General features: G+C 39.4%; 1 protein-coding gene across 1 annotated transcript; it reads right to left on the bottom strand.

Annotated features, from left to right (window-relative positions):
- Window positions 1-17,517: 17,517 nt before the first annotated feature.
- LOC104223786 (uncharacterized) lies at window positions 17,518-19,380 on the bottom strand. Its single transcript, XM_009775292.2, has 5 exons — window positions 18,725-19,380; window positions 18,602-18,677; window positions 18,131-18,409; window positions 17,932-18,048; window positions 17,518-17,865 (listed from the first exon to the last, which is right to left on the bottom strand). Exons 1-5 carry the CDS (start codon window positions 19,378-19,380, stop codon window positions 17,518-17,520), a joined length of 1,476 nt encoding a protein of 491 aa, XP_009773594.2.
- Between the last annotated feature and the right edge of the window lie 3,607 nt (window positions 19,381-22,987).

Here is a 22,987-nt window from a genome sequence, read left to right as displayed (position 1 = left end):
TGGAGGTAAGGCTTAACCTCATGCAAGATTCGGGACAGGGCTTAGTCCCATGCAAATATAGAGTCAAGGATTAGACTCATGCAAGATGTGGGACAGAGCTTAGTCCTATGCAAATGGAAGGCATCGCTTAGCCTTATGCAAAATAGAGGTAAGGCTTAACCTCATGCAAAATTCGGGATAATGCTTAGTCCCATGCAAATGTGGAGTCATAGATTAGACTCATGCAAGATGAGGGACAGGGCTTAGTCCTATGCAAATGGAAGGCAGCACTTAGCCTTATGCATAATGGAGGTAAGGCTTGACCTCAATGCAAGATTCAGGACAGGACTTAATCCCATGTAGATAGAGTCAAGGGTTAGACTCATGGGAATGTGGAGTCGAGGCTTAGACTCATGGAAATGTGGAGTCAGAGATTAGACTCATGCAGATATGGAGTCAAGGATTAGACTCATGAAAAGAGAAAATAACAGAAAAGGGTAGAGCGTATCTTAGCTAGGATATGTTTAGCGTCTAACGACGGGATGGATGGTGAATTTGCTTTGTGTATGAATGCTATCGTCAAATGTGCCCTCGTTCAAAGAAAAATTGTAACTTTCATGAGGGGGGGGGGTTGGTTCTTGCTTCGTCTGCTGGCCTTGCTTTGCTCCGCCTTGGAAGCCCTTCTCGAGTCCCCCTAGGTAGCACCTGACTGTTATGAAAAATAGAATTTTTGAAAAATATGCATTCATTGATAAAATAGGATTGTTTTGGAAGCATATTGATATATCAAGTAACTTTTGATGAACTAGCGAATGTGACACATTTCAAAGGCATTGCAGCTCTCTTATGTTTGAATTTTGAGGGTCCTCCTCAAAATTCTGTCCCAGTCTGGTAGATGATTTTTAATCATTTGCGGATGGCGGACCTTGCTGAATCTTCTTAGCAATTTTGAGAATCCTTCTCAAAATTCCGCCCCAGTTCTTGACTGATGACTGACTTCCTAGTATGTGATGGCGCTGGCTGGACTTGCTCCGGAATTTTGAGGACCCTTCTCAAAATTCTGCCCCAGTTTCTGATTCTGGGGGAATATGAAAATTTATTATGATATGACCGAACCCATAAGGCTGCCTATGTATCCCCTCTTAAATGGGAATCAAGTCAAGCGTAGTTCAATTACATCAAAAAAGAAATGTGAAATGATTCTAGGCACAGTATCTCTTGATTTCGTATGAATTGATTGGTTTTGGCCAGATCTCTCCATCCATCTTTGCAAGTATGAGTGCTCCTCCTGTTAGTACTTTATGAACCATATACGGACCTTGCCAGAGTTTCCCTTTGCCAGTAGGCGGTGGAATTCTTATGCTTGATTTTGAAAGTTTCACATATAGCTTTCATTAGGTCACTGTTGAGATTGGCGACATTATCAGTGATAATGGACTCAGGAACTCCGAATTGGCAGACAATACGATCCTTGACGAAATCTGCGACGACTTTCTTGGTTACAGCTTTGTAAGATGTAGCTTCTACCCATTTTGTGAAGTAATTAATGGCTACCAGGATAAATCAGTATCCGTTTGATACAGTGGGCTCAATCGGACCAATAACATCCATTCCCCAGGCGGCGAATGGCCAAGGTGAGCTTGTTGCATTGAGCTCGTTTGGTGGCACTTTTATCATGTCGTCATGCACTTGACATTGAAAGCATTTGTGGATATACTGAATACAATCCATCTCCATGGTCATCCAAAAGTAACTTGCCTTGAGTATCTTCTTGGCCAGAACAAAACCATTCATGTGCGGGCCACATGTCCCAGCATGCACATCCTCAAGTAGCTTAGAAGCTTCCTTTGTGTCGACACACCATAGCAAACCCAAATCCGGAGTTCTTCTGTACAAGTTCCCTCCACTATGGAAGAAGTGATTTGACAATCTCCGGAGCGTGCATTTCTGAATGTGATTTGCATGCTCCAGGTATTCTCCTTTTGATAAGTACTCCTTGATGTCATGGAACCAAGGCTTTCCATCTGCTTCTTCCTCGACATGAGCACAATATGCCGGCTGATTATGGATCCTCACTGGGATGGGATCAATATGGTTCTTATCTGGATGTTGTATCATGGATGACAAGGTGGCTAATGCATCGGCAAACTCATTCTGAATTCTGGGCACATGTCAGAATTCTATCTTTGTGAACCTTCTTTTCAATTTGTGCACATGGTGCATATATGGCAATATCTTGGAATTCTTGGTGTCTCACTCTCCTTGTATCTGGTGCACAAGCTAATCTGAATCTCCAATCACCAGTAACTCCTGAATGTTCATGTTGACTGCCATATTGAGCCCTAGTATGCAGGCTTCATATTCTGCCATGTTATTGGTGCAGGGAAATCTGAGTTTAGCAGATACGGGATAATGCTGACCCATTTCTGATACCAAAACTGCTCCAATGTCTACTCTTTTAAAATTTGTGGCTCTGTCAAATAACTTCCTCCAGCCGTCATATTCTTCCGTAATGTCTTCTCCTACGAATGATATTTCTTCATCAGGAAAAATACATTTTCAAGGGTTCGTATTCTCCTCCCACTGGATTCTCAGCGAGGTGATCTGCCAATGCTTGTCCCTTGACTTCCTTTTGAGTCACATAGATGATGTCAAACTCACTCAGTAGTATCTGCCATTTAGCCAACTTTCTAGTAGGCATAAGCTTCTGAAATATGTACTTCAGAGGATCCATCCTGGATATGAGGTATGTAGTGTAGACACATAAATAATGCCTCAACTTCTGGGCTGTCCAGGTCAAAGCACAGCAAGTGCGTTCAAGCAGAGAATACCGTGCTTCATAAGGTGTGAATTTATTGCTCAGAATAGTATATGGCTTGCTCCTTCTTCCTGTCTCATCATATTGTCCCAAAACACATCCGAAGGCTCCATGGATAGATAAAGTAGCAAAGGTTGTCCTGGTTCTGGCGGGACCAGAACTGGCGGTATGGACAGGTATTCCTTGATCTTGTCAAAAACTTTCTGACAATCCTCGGTCCAACTTGTCTCGACATCTTTCCTTAGCATCTTGAAGATGGGTTCACATATTATTATGGACTGTGCTATGAATCAGCTGATATAGTTGAGCCGTCCTAGGAAGCTCATCACGTCGTTTTTGCTTTTAGGTGGTGGTAACTCCTAAATGGCTTTGACTTTAGTCGGATCTAGCTTGATCTCTCAGCGACTAATGATGAATCTCAGTAACTTTCTTGTAGTAACCCCGAATGCACACTTTGCGGGGTTCAACTTCAAATTGTACCTCTTGAGCCTGTCGAAGAATTTCCTCAAGTCTGCTATGTGATCTACGACCCTTTTGTATTTGATAATGACATCGTCCACGTATAACTCTATTTCCTTATGTATAATATCATGGAAGATGGTCGTCATGGCCCTCATGTAAGTAGCCCCAGCATTCTTTAGACCGAACGGCATCATCTTGTAATAGTATATACCACAAGGTATAATAAAAGCTGTCTTCTCGGCATCTTCTTCATCCATCCAGATCTGGTGATAACCTGCGAAGCAATCTACAAAGGATTGGAGTTCATTCTTGGCGTAGTTATCGATCAGGATGTGTATATTTGGCAGTGGGAAGTCGTCTTTGGGACTTGCTCTGTTTAAATCCCGATAATCAACACATACCTTGACCTTCCCGTCCTTCTTCAGAACTGGCAAAATGTTAGCTAACCAGGTTGGGTATTCAACCACCTTGAGAACTTTAGCTTTGATCTGCTTGGTAACTTCCTCCTTGATCTTCAAACTCATGTCTGGTTTGAATTTTATGAGTTTCTGGCGGGCAGATGAGATTGGTAGGCAACTTGTGAGATACTATATATGTGCTCAAACCGGTCATATCATCATACGACCATGCAAAGATATCCTCATATTGCTTTAGGAAACGGATGTACTCTTCCTTCTCTGTTGGTGACAAATGAATGCTGATGCGGGTCTCTTTGACGGTCTCTATGTCTCCCAAATTTACTGCTTCTGTTTCTTCCAAGTTGGATTTAGGCTTGTTCTCAAAATTCTCAACTTCCTTGACAATTTCCTCGGGTATCTCATCTTCTTCCTCTGAGTCACTATCCTCATGTTGCGTTGCCTCATTACATGTCACTGTTACTGGTTCATTAGGAAAAGTAATAATAACACTGTAGAAGGGAAAAAGTATAAAAATAGTAATGAATAATGATAAAGGATTAATGCATTTGATTAAAACTGAGAAAAATTTTCAAACAAAGCTTGGCTCGGTGAATCGGGCATTTATTTTGAAACAAAAAAATCTTAAAACAAAATTGTAGGAAATTTTAAATGCCTAGAACAGCTATAAATTCTGCAAGCTACACAGGAACTCGGCGGGCTCGGGATGGTATGACGGTCCAGTTTCTGAGAACATCTCCCTTTGCCACAGTCTTAAGGGAGAGGCTTTCCCCTATTGGAAAGCCTGTTCCAAATGGGGTATCGGTTTCTCAAGAGGGTAATATGGTCCACACCATGGAGGCGACCATTCCTTGTACTCCTGCCATGTATACTAGTATCCGAGCCCAAAGGTGGTACCATGATTTTTCAGTCGTATCGGCTTGGTGATACCCTGGAGGTTCTTTCCCAACCCTTTACCGGGTTTGTATCCGGACCATGCTAGTATGCTTTCTATTTTGTTACTCCACCACTTATCTTGTCTCGACGGCATTGACCCGTTCAATGTGATGGTAGGTTTCCCCTCCTAGCCTTCTTCTATGTCCAATGGTCGGGATGGTTTGACTGGTGTAGATGGAGTTACTCCCATCTCCATGAATGATTACCTCCTGGCAGTTCCATTCAAACTTTACAACTTGGTGTAGTGTGGAGGGTACGACTCCAGCAGCATGGATCTATGGGCGGCCCAACAAAAGGTTATATAATGCTGGTATGTCAAACACTTGGAATTCAACATCGAACCAAGTTGGCCCCATCTGCAAACAAAGGTTGATTTCCCTAATTGTGGCCCTCTAGGACCTATCAAAATCTTTCACATTCATGCTTCCAGTCCGTATTTCATGGAAAAATGTTCAGACTAGAACCTCCATCAACAAAGACCCTGGCATATCTTCAAATTGTACTGTGATGTGTAATGCTCGATTGTGATTCAGACCTTCGGGCGTTAGCTTATCTTCGTGGAAGATAATCTTATGGATCTCCATCACCTGACCGACCATGTTGGCCATTTCCTCACCAGTGATGTTATTGGGTACATAAGCCTCGCTCAGTACTTTCATCAAGGCATTCTTGTGTGCTTCTGAATTTTGTAGTAGTGACAGGATAGATATCTGAGCAGGGACTTTGTTCAGGTGATCAACAACAGAATACTCTTTTGCCTGTGCTTTCCTCTATAGATCATCCGAATCGGTCTCAATGATAGGCTACCTAGAAGTGGCATCCTTACTTGAACCTCCCAGGTGTTCAGGTGTGTAGATTCTTCCAGTTCTAGTCATTCCTTGTACGACATCAGATTCCTCTATCTTAGTCTTCCCTTTTCGCCGAGCCTCGGTGACATAATCCCAGGGTATTGCTTTTGAGTTGAATGGGGGTGTGGTTGACACCGTCACAGTAAAAGGTGTGACCACGTCTACTTCAAATGGAGTGGAGGTAGCTGCGGGCGGAGTTACTTCCACCTTGAACGGAACTGATGCTATTACCTTGATGTCAATAGGTGCCTGAATATGAACCACAATAGGAGTAAGTGTAACTGCAACCTTAAAGTCATCTCCTTCTCAGATAAGCCCGATTGACCCCTCAGGGTCCCATTCCTCATTTGTTTCTATAACATATACACCGTCACCTTTATGATTAGGGAGGGGATTGTTATGGACATTAGGTATGGCTTCCTTCTCTTGTATGACCTTGTTGTCAATGAGTGTCTGGATCTTATCCTTCAATGTTCAACACTCAGCAGTGGTTTGCCCTTTCATACCGGAGTGGTATGCACAGGTTTTGTTCAGATTGACCCATTGGGATGGATTTTCTAGCACCGCAGCGGGAATAGGAGTGACGTAACCTGTGGCCTTTAACCTTTCATACAATTGGTCGATGAGCTCAACAAAGGCAGTGTATTGTCTGGGTGGCTTGCGATCAAAATTGGGTCTTGGTATTGGATAATCTTGGCAAGTTGGTGGTGATTGGAAGTGGGATGGTTGGGAATTATGGGTATGATGGGCAGTGGATGGTTGGGAATATATGGGAGATGAAGGTTGATATGTAGGTGGCGATGCTTAATATGCGGGTGGAGGTGTTTGATATGTGGGTGTAGGTGTTTGATATGCGGGTGGAGGTGTTTGATATGCAGGTGGAGGTGTTTGATATGCAGGTGGAGGTGTTTGATATGTGGTTGGTATGTGAGTGGAGTTTTTGGGCCCTGGGCCACCATCACCGCCCCAACATCTCTTTTCTTCGATATATCACCTGATTGGAGTGCCTTATCCGTGGCTTGCAGTGCCTCGAAATTTGTTACCATCCCGCTCTTGATTCCTTCCTCGATCCTTTCCCCGAGCTTGATGATGTCAGAGAATTTGTGATTTTCGATGACCATCATTCTCTCATAATATTGTGGATCCTGTGCTCTGACAAAGAATTTATTCATCTGTTCTTCGTCCAAAGCGGTCCTGGCCTTGGCGGCTTCCGACCTCCAATGAGTAGCATATTCATGGAAAGTCCCAGTAGGTTTCTTCTTGAGATTGTGAATGTAGAAAACATTAGGTGCATTTTCTGTGTTGAACTTGAACTGGTCCATGAAATATGATGCCACGCTTACCTAATTGGACCATTTCTTGGGATTCTGGCTGATATACCAAGACAATGCGTCCCTAGTAAGGCTCCTCAAAGAGAGCTTCATTCAAATCTTTTCATCATTTCCAACCCCGACAAGCTTATCATAGTAGGTCATTAGGTGAAACCTGGGATCACCTGTACCATCAAACATTTCAAACTTGAGAGGTTTGTACCCCTCTGGCAGTTCCACATCAGGCTGTATGCACAAATCTTTGTAGTTCAAACCTTCTATTCCTCTGTCGCCTTCAACACCTTGAACTCGGCTTGTCAATTTCTTGAGTTCTTCGGCCATGTTCTTAATGAGCAGGTCCTTTTTGGAGGATTCCAGTGCACAGGGGATTGGCTGGGCGGAATGTGGTATAGTTTCCATGTATATGGGGTTGCTCTGATGGGTGCTAGGAACTTGGGTATAGTGATGGTCATTGGTGGAGTTTTGTGGATCGGGAATGAGTGGTGGTGTATTTTGGGGAGTGTAGTACATGGTGGTTGGTGGGTATGGAATTGGTTGATGATGTTGTTGTGGGGGAGTTGGTACCGACAGTGGATTGATATTTTTTGGTGGAGTTGCGTATTGATTTGGTATGGTAAGATTTTGTGGTTGTTAGTTTTATGTGTTTTGAGGAGGTGTTGGGTTCTTTGCATTCTATTGGTAGATATCAGGGACATTGAGGGTGAGTGAGAGGTTTGCCAAATTGCGGACCTGCTCAAGTTCTCCTTGCAGTTCTAGTAACTTTTGCTCAAGTCTCAAAACCAGGTCATTCGGGGCCGGAGTACTACGATCATCGGAAGTCTCTACGTTCTCAATGTTTTCCTTTTGGATTCCACTTAAGTCGTCCATCTCTGATTTCCCTCTGTTTTTTGTGTTTCTTGGAGGAGGAGGAGGTGGAGGGCCTCTGGATCTGGTATGATATGCTGACGAAACCAGTATGGATGAACCAACCTATGGGGATGAGAATAATAATAATAAAAATAAATAAAACAAAAGGTAACAAGTTAGCGGGGATCCTGAAATGTTTACAGTATTTAAACACGTAGTGCGAGATATAAACTTGTATCATAGTTTGGGAGCCTCGTTGTGCCTGAGGTAGGCCTAGCGACAAATAAATTCGGAGAACTTCAAATGCCAATAAATGCTTCATTTCATAATATAAAAGTTGACGAATCCAAAATGACACTAACATAATAATAAAATAAGTCACTACTGACACTTGGCCTTGTTACATTTAAGAAAAGCAAGTAAATCTAATCTATTTGGTCCTAGAAGGACCTTCCCCAGATTCGATCTTCCGGACTCCATCAAACAGATCTCCCAATTCGTGCAGTCCAAGCAGCGAGTAGGCTCGGGCCAGATGTCCTCCCCCGGCTCTTTCAGCATTCTGACAGTTTTCAATCCTCTTTATGACTTTGCCCTCCAGCTCTACTATTTCTCGCTCCAGGTATTCCAGTTTTCTGTTGGAAGTGACCGCCATCTCTTTCCATTCCTCGATCAACCTCACGTTTCTCTCATGTATCTCCCGATGCTCATTATCAAAGTCGTGGACTCTCTTGCATAGCCTATTGTACTTGACTTGGGCTTTAGCTTCCTCATCTATGATTCTGTTCCCTCGACCAGTCCCTGGTATCACCTTTCCTTTCAGATTGTCCTCCAACCATGCAGAGTAGAGAGGCTCGCACCCCACGTGATATCTGTCTGGCTCAACAATGCTCTTCTCCACAATGATTTTGCAGTGCCACATGTGCTGAGCTTGGCACTTGTAAGGTGTGTCATCGTCTTGGAAATCTGCCCTGAAATGACTCATCTTGACGACCCTTGGTACAACCTGCTTTCTGCCTGCTTGCCTCATAACTCGTATAGGGACATATGGATATATCCCTCTCAACCCGATCAACACCAAATGTGGAGTATCACTGGACCTAATAATGAACTCGTCCGTTGGGAACCACTCAACCATCCACTACACCTGTTTCTCCGTCAGATTGTCGAAGAACTCTAACCATTCGCTGGTAATTTCCGGCTGAGTAAATCTTTCCGGAATATAGGTCATCTGCTTAGGGTGATGGAAAGCTATGTGGTAGTTCCAAGCCCTTCGCGGAAATTCTTGGCGATATCAACCCTTTTGGAGATGCTCTAACAACCATAACTGTAGCAGCAAGATGCAACCCTCGAAATGTTGGATCCCTCTTTGACAGCGCTCTAGGGCCCTATAGATATCAGCTATGATCATGGGGACTATGGTATACGTCTGCCCATTAATCTCCCCCATCAGAGTTTTGGCGACCATGGCCAAACTGGTGTGGATTCTTCCCTTTTTCATTGGGAACACTATCATCCCCAGAAAGCACACAATGAACATGAACACTCTGTGGTGGATGTGACCCAGTGAAATGAGGGTGACCTCATCATGATAAGTGTGGAAAGACTTGCTGTGGCCATACCTCTCGTAGAGATATTCGAAAGGTATGTAGGAGTCCTTCAGGTATACAAGGTCGACATTCTTCTTAAGCCCCATCATTTTCAAAAATCCCCTACCTGTACGGTTTTCTGGTACCAAAAGCCCGGGACTGTCCCAAGTCAACCCTGCAAGTCCTCCTATTTCCTCTAGGAGCGGTGTCATTTCTATGTCGCCAAAACGGAACACGTCTTTTTCAATATCCCAAAATAGGGTGGCAGCCTCGATCAATTTCTTGTTTGGTTCAATATCTAGCAGGGAAGGCAAATTACCTAGGTACTTTTTCACATGCTTCATGTCACTTGAGGAAAGATCTTCCCACCAATTTAGCAACAATGGAGGGATATTGCTAACCATACCAAATGTGGGAACTTCGTGCCTTATTTTCTGCAAAACAAAAGGGTTAGGCCTTACCCCCACCAGACTCGACTATTTATATATTTATGATCAGCATATCGACATTTAGTCCTCCAAATTAATGTACAGAATGTGATTGCATCCGTTGGGATTATGAAAAACCCGATGGACTTTGGATAAGGCTTATCTTAAAGGATCATTATGTGGATAACATAACTGATCCAACTAGGTTTGACCATGATGCATGCACAATTTAATACAGTAAGGTTTCTATGGGGATTTAGACTGGTACCCTCAAGTGAACAACTTGAGGGGAAAGGCATGGAACAATCTATTGTACCACTGATCGACTGGTTTTACAACAAATAAGCCTTTCCAAATTCAAGGGTAATAAATAGAAAGAGCGCAACCACTCATTAAAGCATTGCTATAGGATTTGAGATGCACGAGTGGAATATGATGGGGAGCATGATTTATGTAGCAGTCAATAACATGTAGGAAAGTATTTTCACGTTGGAAAAATAAATATAACATTTAAATAATTGAAAAGACAGTTACATAAAAAGGAAAACAAAGAGAGAAGTCAGTTTTCAGAATCATAAATGCTTAAAAGAAACAACAGTTAAATCTAGATAAGGGAGCAACGTCTAGGATAAACATGCTTGGACTAATTTATAAAAACAAGTTTGTTATGGTAAGAGCCTAAAAGATATCCCCAGTAGAGTCACCATGCTGTTGCAACCCCTTTTTTCCCTCCGCGGAAAGTAGTCCGGGTTTCGACATTCCATGGGGTGTAATGACTCATTTCCTTTTGGGAATTAGGTATTTAAAGAGTCTCCACCTAACGGATTATGGTGCGTTAGGGCACCTAGAGAGATTAACTCATGTAACTAGTTTGCATTACCAGAGATTAGGGTAAGGGCTTGAAGTAACCTTGAGGGGAAGGTGTTAGGCACCCCTCTTGGTCCACAACTGTGGGTCCCGACCGAACTTATATTTATAAATTAGTCCATACAAATATCTGAATCAAATAAGTTTCAAGTAAAGCACGTTGGATAATTCAAGTAGTAAGATAAGGTTTAAACAAGTTGTAGAAGATAAAAGTTTTGAATAGAGAAAGGATTAGGTAAAGAGGGTCCTAGGTTGTTTGTCCTATAGGATCACCCCACGCAATGTCCGGCAAACATTCCTCGATGAGGGGCTAAATGTGACATTAATGCGTAGTCATGATATCCCATATATTACCTTCCCATCCCTTATTGGTCATGCAAAGCGAGTGCTTGGTCACTGACTCCTATTGCGTGCTGCTACTCGTCCCTTCTTAATAGTCCTGGAGGGAATTAGGACCTCTACCTATAGGTGGTTCTAGATATACCCCTAAGGCTTTAAAGGCAAAAATCTAAGGCGATAGTCAAAAATCATTTAGGACTTCCACATAATGGGAGCAATTAAGAGGCTCACAATTCCTCCTCAAACAAACATACAACAACACGACTCAAACACAAGTAAGGTCTTTATTAATCAAAGTCCTAAAGTAGGATTTCTAAGTGATTATGCAGAAATAGACTACTTTCAGATCTAGAAGTTATAACCTAGTAGCTGCCTAGAGACTCCTCTTTAAAAGCTTATCAGAATCAGAAAAGTTGAACGACAAAACAGTTTCAGGGAAATGCAGATTTTGAAATGCCCCAAGGCTTGCGTATATGCAGTATACTGTGTCTATATTAATGCATAAACGAACAGGTTTTCAAAATAGACCCTTGTGATATCAATAGGCAGGATATCAAATGAGATTAATTTTTTTTTGAAAGATCTAGTTTCAGGAAATGTCATGGCTTAATACGACCAGTTTTAAGAAGATGAACTAGGCGTAATGACATTGATTTATCAGGCTAATTAGATTATCAAATATAATTGAGAATAGAAATCTCTATAGGCATGGTATCTAGGCGTATTACTGGTTTTAGTCAATTTGCAGTAACATATGAAAGACTTATTATAACTGAATCGGAATTAGATCCTATAGGCATGATATCTATACTTGAATTAATTCTAGACACGTTATTGGAAAACCTATGAACGTGACTTCGAAAATGTAGAACCTTAATAACATAATTTCTACTTAATGCAAATGACATTGGAAGTGGAAACCTATAGGCATGATGTCTATTATGCAAACGAAATCAGATTCAACAAGAGTAAAACCCTATAAACATATTTTCTTTAGAGTAAAGCAGGCAGATTTGAAAGTAAAACCCTAAGAGCAGGATTTCTACCCATATTACCCCACAAAGTACACATCTACCCACCCTTTTTACTAAATACCCCAAATATCTGTTTATAAATTATTACAGGCCAATAACTGAATTACATAAGTGAAATGGAAAATCAAGAAGCTATTCTATAGAGAGCCTGCAATCAGGCCCATGTTTCCTAAAGCCTCCAATGGCCTTACAAGCCTCATTTGCATAGAAAAATTAGAGTCTAGGTGCATTAAAGTTCCCTAAGGGTCTCAAGGACCCCGGGCAATGCTTACACCTAGACTTAGTAACCAAGCATTGAACTAGTGCAGTGTGAAAAGGCCAGCCTCAGTATGCCAGAGTTCAGAGGGTTCTCAAGAGGATCCCAAGGTAATACACATACTAGAGGGGGTAGAACATATTAACTAAGAGTAAAGTTGAAGTGTAGGATACAGGTTGAAAGAAGTCTGTTTTGAAAGCAACTAGTAAAGTAATAGAGGTTGTTTGAAAGAGGTTGGAGTGGTAAACAAAATCTAGCACTACACAGAATCCAAATGAACTCAGTAGTCACACAAGGGTCAAAGGGTTTGGGGATACACAGACATTTGACTGCAGACACATAACCCCAGCAAGGGGTCTTATGACTAGTTCAGACATGCTCAGAGATAGTTGACACTGGCATAATCACAAACCAGTCATGAGGAGCATAAACACATAGATGGGGACAAGGATTTGGGATTCACAAAAATGGTAAGTACACAGTAGGTAAAGCTGTTGTCCAGGCATGCTTTGAATCATATAAGAGAATACATTGATTTAAAGGGAGGGGAGTCATACTAGCATGCTGATAATATAACCTAACTACAGTTTTCACAATAGAACACAAGTAAAATCAAGCTAGAAATAAAAGAAACTGAAACAAGAAGAGAAGCATATTGTTGTTGAGGCTTTAAATTAAACTAGGACATACCAATGAAGATAGAAGTAAGAAAAATGAAAGAACCAAAGAGCACCGAGGATTAGCCTGGGCTTGCAGCCGGCTAATAGTAACAAATAGCACAAGAGAAGGGGAAGAACAAGGATTTTTAATAAGAGAGGAGTTTTTGAAAAAGCAAGTGTCCTTGTTGTTTGTAAAAGACTTAGAATATTTATAGTTGAAAGCAGGTAGTGGAATAAGGTAAAAATCATAGCAGTATGCTAATTTAAGAACTCAGAATCAATCAATTAGAGAATCAAGGAAGCTCTCCCTTAAGTTAAGGGAATCAAGATCAAACGGAAAGATGCAATACCATATAAGGCAGGAAGAAGAATCAGTGCATGATTAAATAAGGAAGGAGTCAAGGTTCAGTAGGCATAAACTAGTCAATTAGGACCAAATTAAGAAAGACCCAATTAAGGAAAGACTAAGTAAAACAAAGTACCATAGTAAATAAGGTAATGAAATCAATCAATTTAAACAGACGAGTAGAATTCTATGGCTTTGAAAGAAAATCTTTCAATTACCACAAATTAAGTAGAATCAGAATCAATCATGGGGAGTCATTATTCTGTCTTCTCAACATATAAATAGAGACGAATGAACAAGAGTAGCAAACAAACAAGGTCAGCTATATAGACATAAAGAAACAAGAGATGAGCAAACACAATCATATAGAGGTGATATAAGTAGGATAAAGATTCAACAGAACATATGCGAGGCATGGTGAGAGATTAACAAGAATCAGGTAAACAGGTTAACACACAGAACCAAGGCAAAGGAAATCATGCTAACACACAGAATCAAGGCAAAGAAAATCATGCTAACACACAGAAATAAAGTAAAGAAAAATCTTTAAAAATTAGGGTTTTTAACAGAGTCGAACTAAAAAGCAGTAGGAACATAAAATTGGTCAAAATAGGCAAGGAAAATGGTTTAATCATGAAGAAATCAGTTGGAATAGGTGTAGAAAGAACTCCGAGAAAACCCTAGTTTTTAAAGAAAGTAAAATGGTTTAAAAAATGACAATCTTTTAGAAGAAGTTCATAGAAGGAAATAGGCGAATCATAGAAGGAAATAGGCTTAAAGCATGAAAATAACATAGATCTGAGAGATTCAGAAGAGGGTTAGGGTTTCAAAAGGAAACCCAAGTAGAAATCAAAAGAACCTGTTGTAACTTCACAAATCGTAACACATATGGTGTGATTTTGCCCAAAATTACACCAGAGAAACCTCGAACAACAGAATCAGAAATCTTAGGTCCAAATCGACATGGCCCAGGGCCCTTGAATGCCTTAGAGATGATGAGCAAGGTGATGAGAGACCCATTGGAGAGTTGAGGTTGAAGGAGGTAGCTAGAGATGACCGAAGAAGGAGGGGATTGACGGAGTTTTAAGTTTAGGTTTGAGAGAGGAGAAAATATGAGAGCATCTGAAGGCGGCGCCCTTGGAAAAATGACTTAGGGTTAGGGGTCGTTTGGAAATTAAAAAGGAAAGGAGGAATAAGGGTCGTTGATCTAAAAGATCAATGGCCAGGATTTATGTTGGCTTGGGCCGGGTAGACGTGTATAAGGTCTGGGTCGGGTGATTGGGTGTGAAATTGGGCTGGAGAGGGGTCCGATTTAGGCTATATTTGAAAGCCAGATTTGGCTATAATTTAAATAGCCAATTTTTCCCGTATTTAATTTATAAAAATAATAGGTAATTTGGAAAATAATTTAAAGTGCCAAAATGATTTAAAATACATAATTGACATTTTAAAAATATAGGGACCAATTTTATGTATATAAAATATAATTATACCTTAAAATGGGCTAACATTGCAATTATATGCAATTTAGTTTAAAAAATACAAAATGTAATTATAAAAATGCATAAAAATTATACTAGCTATATTTTGGCATGAGTATAGAAATTAAATAAATGAATTATCAAAACAATAATTTTGGAAAAAATTATTGGGGATTTTATGGATAAAAGGGGAGAAAATAAATCAATTTAAACACTTAAAATTATGGGAGAAATAATAAAAGCCTTGTGCATGCATATATATATATATATATATATATATATATATATATATATATATATATATATATATATATGCTATTTTAAGGTATTTATGCATATTTAAAATTTATAGGGAAAAATTGGGTATCAACAGTGGTTAATGAGTTTCCCGATGAGTTTCTAGACCTTTTGCCAGAGCGGGAGATTGAGTTTGATCTTGAACATTACCAGATATTCAATCGATATTTATTCCTCCTTAAAGAATGGCATCTGCAGAGCTGAGAGAGTTGAAAGAACAACTGAGGGATTTGCTTGAAAAAGGCTTTATCAGACCTAGTACATCACTATAGGGAGCATATGTGTTATTTGGGAGAAAGAAAGATGGTTCCTTACAGATGCGTATTGATTATAGGTAGTTGAATAAGGAGACAATCAAGAATATGTACATGCTCCTAAGGATTGATGATTTATTTGATCAGTTGTATGGTTCCAGGTGTTTCGACGGGTTACCATCAAGTAAGGGCTAGAGAGAAACATATTCCAAAGACAACATTAGGGACCAGATACGAGCACTTTGAATTTCGTGTTATGTCATTCGATTTGACCAATGCCCCTGCAGTATTCATGTACTTGATGAACTGTGTGTTTAGACCCTTTCAAGATGTGTTCATGATTATATTTATAGATGTTATTTGGTTTATTCCCGTTAAGAGGCTGAGCATGCAGATCATTTGCGTACTGTGCTCAAAGTTCTACAAGAAAGGAAGTTGTACGCAAAATTCTCTAAATGTGAATTCTGTTTGAATTCTATTGCTTTCCTTGGACATATTATTTCAGATGAGAGTATCCAGTTTGATACACAAAAGATTGAGGCAGTGAAGACTTGGCCTAGACCTACAATACCGACGGAGGTTCGTAGCTTCCTGGGTTTGGCAGGTTATTACAGGAGATTTCTAGAGGGCTTTTTCTCTCTTTCAGCACCATTGACAAAGTTGACTCAGCAGGCAACTAAGTTTTAGTGGGCTGCTGCTTGTGAGGAGAGTTTCTAGGCATTGAAAGATAGATTGACTTCAGCACCGGTGCTGACACTCCAGAAGGGACCGATGGTTGTGCTATCTATTGTGATACTTCGGGCATTGGATTAGGTTGTGTACTGATGCAATATGGTAAGGTTGTAGCTTGTGCTTCTAGACAATTAAGAAAGCACGAGAAGAATTACCCGACCCATGATTTAGAGTTAGCCACGGTGATTCATACACTAAAGATGTGGATGCATTAGTTGCATGGCATTCAATTTGATATCTATATGGATCATAAGAGCCTTCGGTATGTCTTCAAGCAAAAGGAATTGAATTTACGTCAAAGGCGATGGTTGGAGCTACTTAAAGACTATGGCGTTGATATTTTATACCATCTAGGGAAGGTAAATGTAGTAGCCGACGCCCTCAGCCGTAGATCTATGGGTAGCCTATCATATTTATAGCCAGATAAGAGAGAGAGAGAGAGAGAGAGAGAGAGAGAGAAATTGCCCATGAGATTCATCAGCTAGCTGATCTTGGAGTTCGATTACTAGATTCAGGTGATACTGAAGTTACTATTCAGGACACAGCAACATCCTTTTTAGTAACTGAAGTGAAGGAACTCCAGTATGAGGATCATGTGCTAGCTCATTATAGAGACACAACCCCTCAAAAAGAGAAGACACTATTTGAGACTACAGGAGATGGAGTCCTTAGATATCAAGGTTGATTATGTGTTCATAATATGGCAGGGCTGCACCAGCAGGTTATGGCACTACTAGAAAATGGCAGATTTCCGACGGCCAAACCGGTCGGAATTCGGTCGGAAATCACGTTTTTTCGCCTACTTTCCGACCGAATTTGGTCGGTCGGAAAAAAGTTGGTCGGAAAACAATTTCCGACCGAATCCGTCGGTGATTTCCGACTAAAGTGGTCGCAAATTTTGAAAAGGTTAGACTACCAAATAATTCACCTTTCCGACTAAAGTGGTCGGAATTTACCGACTGAATCGGTCGTAATAATACAAGGAAAATTAATAATTAAAAATTAAATTATATTTATTTTCTGACGGAATCCGTCGAAAACTATTAAATATTAATTTGTTTTTTTTAAATTTCTGATCGAATCTATCGGAAATTAATAATTTAAAATTAAATTTTATTTAATTTCTGACGAAATCCATCAAAATTTTTTGAATATTAAATTTTTTTTAAAAAAACTTTCCGACCGAATCAGTCGAAAATCTGACAATTTATTGTTAAATCTGGGGAGCTTTCCGACCGTTTCAGTCGGAATTTTGTACAAAACTGGGCAAAATTCTGCCCAATTTCGAGCTACACCACCTATCAAACTATCACAAACAAAAAAATACCAACCAACAATCTAAACCAACGATACATTAATACAATAATACGAACCAACAATACATTAACACTATCTAAATTAACAATACATTAACAAATTCTAAATCAACAATGCCAACCATTAACACAACTTAAACCAATAATACCAACATTTAAACCTAACAATTTTGGGCATAAAAACATCCAAATATAAGCCCATATTCAAGTTTAAAAGCAATACATAAATTAAAGTTGTCTCTCACATTCAAGTTTACCAATCAACCAAAACATCACAACTAAACTACTACACATCAGATTCAGTTTGTTCATCCTCATCATCAGACAAATCATGCCCATGTTTACGCATGAATTTCTGCATCGTAACAAATGTTCTGTATTGGGAGTTGAATTGTTGCTTCAATCCACGAATTTCGTTTCTCATATCTTCCATCTGTTCTTGATTTTGAGGAGAAGAATTGGCTAAGAGTGGGTTTGGATGACCTGTAGGTCGATGTACTCCTAGTCCATAGACTCTGCCTTTGTTTGCTCCGTCCGCTGCCTCTGTCCACAATGAAGCCATATCATCAGGTGTTGGTTGAGTTGAAGGAGGCTGAGTTTGTTGCCATTCTTCCAACCTTTTATGATAATCTTCCTGAAATGAAAAATATAAATATTATGTAAACAAACTTCATAAATAATTATGAAGTTAGAATTTTACATATGTGTCTGATACACGCATCACCACCCAGTGTTCTCTTGTACCATCCTTTTTCTTTTTCTTATGCAACTCCTCGAAGACCTCAGCGTAACTCACATCTCGCCCTCTTTGCTTTTCCTTCATAAGAAAAAGTATGAGTTAGACTTTACAAACGTAAAATTCTATATGTAAAACTAAGACATTTTTTATAAATAATTACCATTCTTACTTTATGGGTCTCAAAAGTAATCGAACCTCCTGTGTGTAACGAGCCACCTTTTTTAGAGGCACGGTTTGCCTTTGCTTGTTCACTCTTTGCCTTCCATTCTGGGGTATTCCATTTCTCAATACGTTTATCCCAAATATCTTCTCTTAACCATTCTGACATTTTACCGGAATTTCGAGCAGCGCACATAGTATCTTTAATCCTTATAGCAGCTTTCTTATCAAAAATACTATTTATTGCATTTTGATGCTGAGTATGCCATGTACACCTTGTCTGCAATATAAAAAAGTAACATTAGATGAAGACGATAATTATTAATAAATATAATTAATTTTTACCCTAAATTGATTCCACATTTGCTCTCTGATGCTGTACGGTATCTTTCCCCAAGAAGTCTACGGCTCATGATAAAATGACTTCATAGAATCTGTAACCAAATGTGTAGCTTGAAAGGATGGCAAAAACCTGCATTAAAGTTAACATATATATAATTAATAAACACCTTTTAATTGCAAATAAATTCTCCTTAATGTTAATGTATCTAAATGTACATTCAAAACATAAAAATTTGTATAAGAACCTTCTTACCCATCCTTGCGAGGGACGATTATCAATCGATTATAACTATCAAATTGTACATCCCCTCCAAGATTCTGCCTGCGTCTACGAGATGGTGCATAAGCAGCACTAGATGTAGCTGGGTGAGAGCCTCCAATATCCAACCTGGATATGCTGGGAATTGATGATGATGATGGACTGGAAGATGATGGAGCAACAAAAGATGCACCATCATGCTGTCTACCATGAAAGCTCGGGGGTGCAGCAGCTGGTGAGCCAGTATGCTGACTACCATGAAAGCTCGGGGGTGCATCAGCTGGTGAGCCAGTATGCTGACTACCATGAAAGCCCGGGGGTGCAACAGCTGGTGAGTTAGTATGTTGACTACCATAAAAGATCGAGGGTGCAACAACTGGTGAGCCACCATGAAAGCCCGATGAAGATAATGGTATAGAAGATGTCGGTACAAAGTTAAAAACGATGTTACTTTGACTGCCTTTAGCAGGCATAGAATAATACTGAACTGAATTATTAGATGGAGGGGGGATAGTGAACATGGTGGATGGCAATGAAGTCGATTGAGGAGGATGAGGAAGAGGATGACTCATATTTGGCATAGTTGAGGAAGTTGGAACAGATTGTTTTTTCTTCTTAGATTTTATTTTTTCCTTCCCCTTAGATGCCATATCTGTAATATAATCATAATAAAATACAAAACAAAAAATACAAGAAGTGACAGTAAATATAAAATAATTAAACGACCAAAGAAACCAAATAAGTCAAGTAGCAACATATAATAAAAATCATGTTAAATAATAAGTAATACTTACAAATTCTTTAAACCACTCTGGAAAAATAGGGCCACAAGTCCTATTTTCCTTTTTTTCCCTCAACAATTTATTTAGTATACGTCTCTCATTCTCAAAATTAGTCGTTTGACAAACTGAATTTGTTTTAAATTGTTTGACATTTTAAAAAAAGGCCATCTAATAGGAGTAGTATTTTTCTCAAATCTGCTCTTACTGTTCTAAGTAGTGATTGTTAATTAAGTGCGACAGTTAATAGAGATAAAAAATAGTTTAAACAAATATTAGTGTAATTAATTCCATAAAATATATTGTTAGGAGTGTGCAAATTGCAAAAGCAAAAAAGACGGATAATATGGACAACTGCAGAAGGTAGCAATGCACAAGAAAGGATCGGGCAGTGGAGACAGAGTCTCGACGGAGCTTCAGCGGTGCCAGTAGTGCCGCTGGTTGGTGGCAGTGGTAGGTTTGGGTGGGGGAAGTTTGAGTGAGAGAGAGAAGAGAGAAGGAAGAAAAGAGGAAAAGAAAAAGAAAGAAGTGCGTTGGTAGGGTTTTAAAAAAATATTTCCGACTGATTCGGTCGGTAATTTGGTCAAAGCAGTCAACCTCGATTTACTAAAAATTTCCGACCGAATCGGTCGTTTTTTTTTTAAAAAAAAAAAAAAATTATTTCCGACCGAATTGGTCGCTAACAGTGGCGCGGAATTTTCGCCAAATTTACGACGGATATAGACGAAATATTAGTCGTAACTATTATTAAAAATTGAAAAATTAATTTTTATGTATTTTCTGACTGATTCCGTCGGAAATTTCCCACTACCTTTTTCTGTCGGAAATTTCAGTCGAATATTGGCCGTTTTTTAGTAGTGTGAGAGAAACTCACTATTCTCATTATTCTGTTCATCCAAGAGCGACGAAGATGTATCATGATATCAGGGAGGTATACTTGTGGGACGAAATGAAGAATGATATAGGAGAGTTTGTTGCTCAATACCCTAATTCTCAGTAGGTTAAGATTGAACATCAGAAACCCGGTGGATTATTGCAGGCTAAAGAGATTCTGACTAAAAAATGGGAAGTAATTAATATGGATTTCAACATTGGCTTACCTCGTACCTAGCGTAAATTTGATTCTATATGGGTGATTGCTGATAAACTTACAAAATCAGCCCATTTTTTGCGTGTCAAGACTACGTATTAAGTAGAGGATTATGCAAGGCTTTACATTAAGCAGATGGTACGACTTCATGGTGTCCTATATCTATTACCTTAGATAGACGTGCTCATTTTACAGCTAATTTATGGAGGTCCTTCCAAAAAGGACTGGGAACTCAAGTAAGTCTTAGTACAATATTTCATCCCCAAACAGACGGTTAGGTTGAGCATACTGCTTACTATTCAGACACAGGAGGATATTCTATGGGCTTGTGTGATAGACTTTAGGGATAGCTGGGATGATCATCTTACACTTATTGAGTTTGCATATAATAATAGCTATCATTCCAGCAGTCAAATGGCTCCATACAAAGCTCTTTACGCACAGAAGTGTAGGTCACCTATCGGATGGTTTGAGGTTGGGGAAACTAAGTTAGTAGGACCAGAGTTGGTACAACGGGTAGTTGAGAAGATTAAGCTTATATAGGAAAGGCTATTAGCAGCTTAGAGTCATCAGAAGTCCTATGCAGATAATCAACGACGAGACTTGGAGTTTCAGGTAGATGACTTGGTATTCCTAAAGGTATTACCAATGAAAAGCGTTGTGAGATTCGGTAAGAAAGGAAAGCTTAGCCCTCGGTACATTGGACCTTATACGTTCATACGTAGAGTAGGCTAGGTAGCATATGAGTTAGACTTGCCTTCCAACTTGGAGTTAGTACATCAAATTTTTCATGTGTCTATGCTCCATAAGTGTATCAAAGATCCTTTTAGAGTCATTCCGGTTAACGATGTTCAGGTCATACATCAACTATCATATGAGGAAGCTCCCATTGATATACTAGATAAACATGTTCATAGATTGAAAACTAAAGACGTATCTTCGTTAAAGTACTTTGGAGGAACAAGAATATGGAGGATATGACTTGGGAAGCTGAATAAGTATGGATCCTCACTTGTTTCCTCTATCGAAGGAGGATCGGACTGAGAGATCACAACCTTTAGGTACGTATATGGTACTTGATTCTTATGTTAATTATTGTAATTGGTCGTGTAAGGCAAATGGAGTTATTGATGATTGTGGACCTGTGTGGATTTGTATTGTTGGGTTTGCTATTTGATAGGTTGGTATTAGTACCGTTATAGAGGAGTCTCTGCCAAAATTTCTACAGATCTCTTGGAGTTTAACATTCGAGGACGAATGTTTCTAAAGTGGAGAAGATTGTTTCACCCTATGCGCCCCAAGGTGATATATAATGTATACGAGACTTGGTAATCATAACTTAAATGATTTAAAGTCAAAATATGACTATATATGATGTTTGGATATAAAATATAAAGTTTTGAAAAAATTGGATTTAAGTTGCGGAAAAAACGACTAAGGATTATCCTTGTAATAGAGCATTTTGAGCAATAACTTTTGTGTACTATATGGGGTCTTTATGGGACATATTATATTCCAAATTGGAGGTCTTGGAATGTAGTTTCCAATTCTCTTAACCGTTTGTTCATATGATAGCCGGATAAAAAGATATGAGCATCAGAAGATGGGCCAATGCTAGGGTGCCAAGCTAGCACCTCTTTGACTTTTCAAAAGTTGATATATAGGACTTAAGTCGCCTCTCTCTTTATTTTTACCTAGAACCCAACCAGATAACACCCATAAAACCTATGCTTGAGTTCTCTAATAGGGTGCAAAGAATATTAACATCCCAGCTACGAAATCGAGAAGCGATAACATCATAAAAATCTCTATGACGTAAGTATCATTATACCGCCTCTCGTTTTCCTTGTAGTTAGAGTTTTGGAAGGTACTTCATAGATAAGAAAACATCTAATTTCCATATTTAAGTGTTTAAATGTCAAGGAAGGTTGATAAATTGGTTTCCTAATAGTTAGAACTCACGGGAAGACGATCGGAAGCTGTGAGTTTAATTTATTCCACTTTTAGTGGACTGTTTTGTAGTCCACTCATATTGGTCTATTGTGCTACTGATTTATGGAGTTTGGAACGATAAAAGGGTGTGGATAAGCGCCACATCTGGTAGGGTAGTAGGTTGGTCTCTCGTCGACCAGTTTTAGGCTAATTGATAACTTCTTGATTGGATGTGTCATGGTATATTTGGGGTTTTTGTTGTATTGTAGGTCCGAATTTGTAATTAGGTTTGTTTGGAGTTGCTGATTGTATTGTGTTTATATCTCGCCTATAGTAGGCTTGAGGGAGCAGTAAAATCAGGGGAAATGTTGTCCATTTTATTTTAGAGTCGAGTTATCATTTGAGATACACGATATACTAGCAACATATAAGTTGTACATGCATTTCTTTGTTATA

Source organism: Nicotiana sylvestris, chromosome 3 (genome assembly GCF_000393655.2).
Source record: "Nicotiana sylvestris chromosome 3, ASM39365v2, whole genome shotgun sequence".
Classification (NCBI taxonomy): Eukaryota; Viridiplantae; Streptophyta; class Magnoliopsida; order Solanales; family Solanaceae; genus Nicotiana; species Nicotiana sylvestris.
This window is presented reverse-complemented; position numbering and strand designations above follow the sequence as displayed.

Bases quoted from the DNA above. Each gene is read 5' to 3' on its own strand.
- LOC104223786 (XM_009775292.2), bottom strand. From the start codon at position 19,380: ATGGCATCTAAGGGGAAGGAAAAAATAAAATCTAAGAAGAAAAAACAA. The intron at 18,678-18,724 runs GTAAGAAGGTTC...ATGTACATTTAG, and splicing joins ATCGTCCCTCGCAAGGATGG to ATACATTAACATTAAGGAGA. The intron at 18,049-18,130 runs GTAATTATTTAT...TTTCTTATGAAG, and splicing joins AGACCCATAAAGTAAGAATG to GAAAAGCAAAGAGGGCGAGA.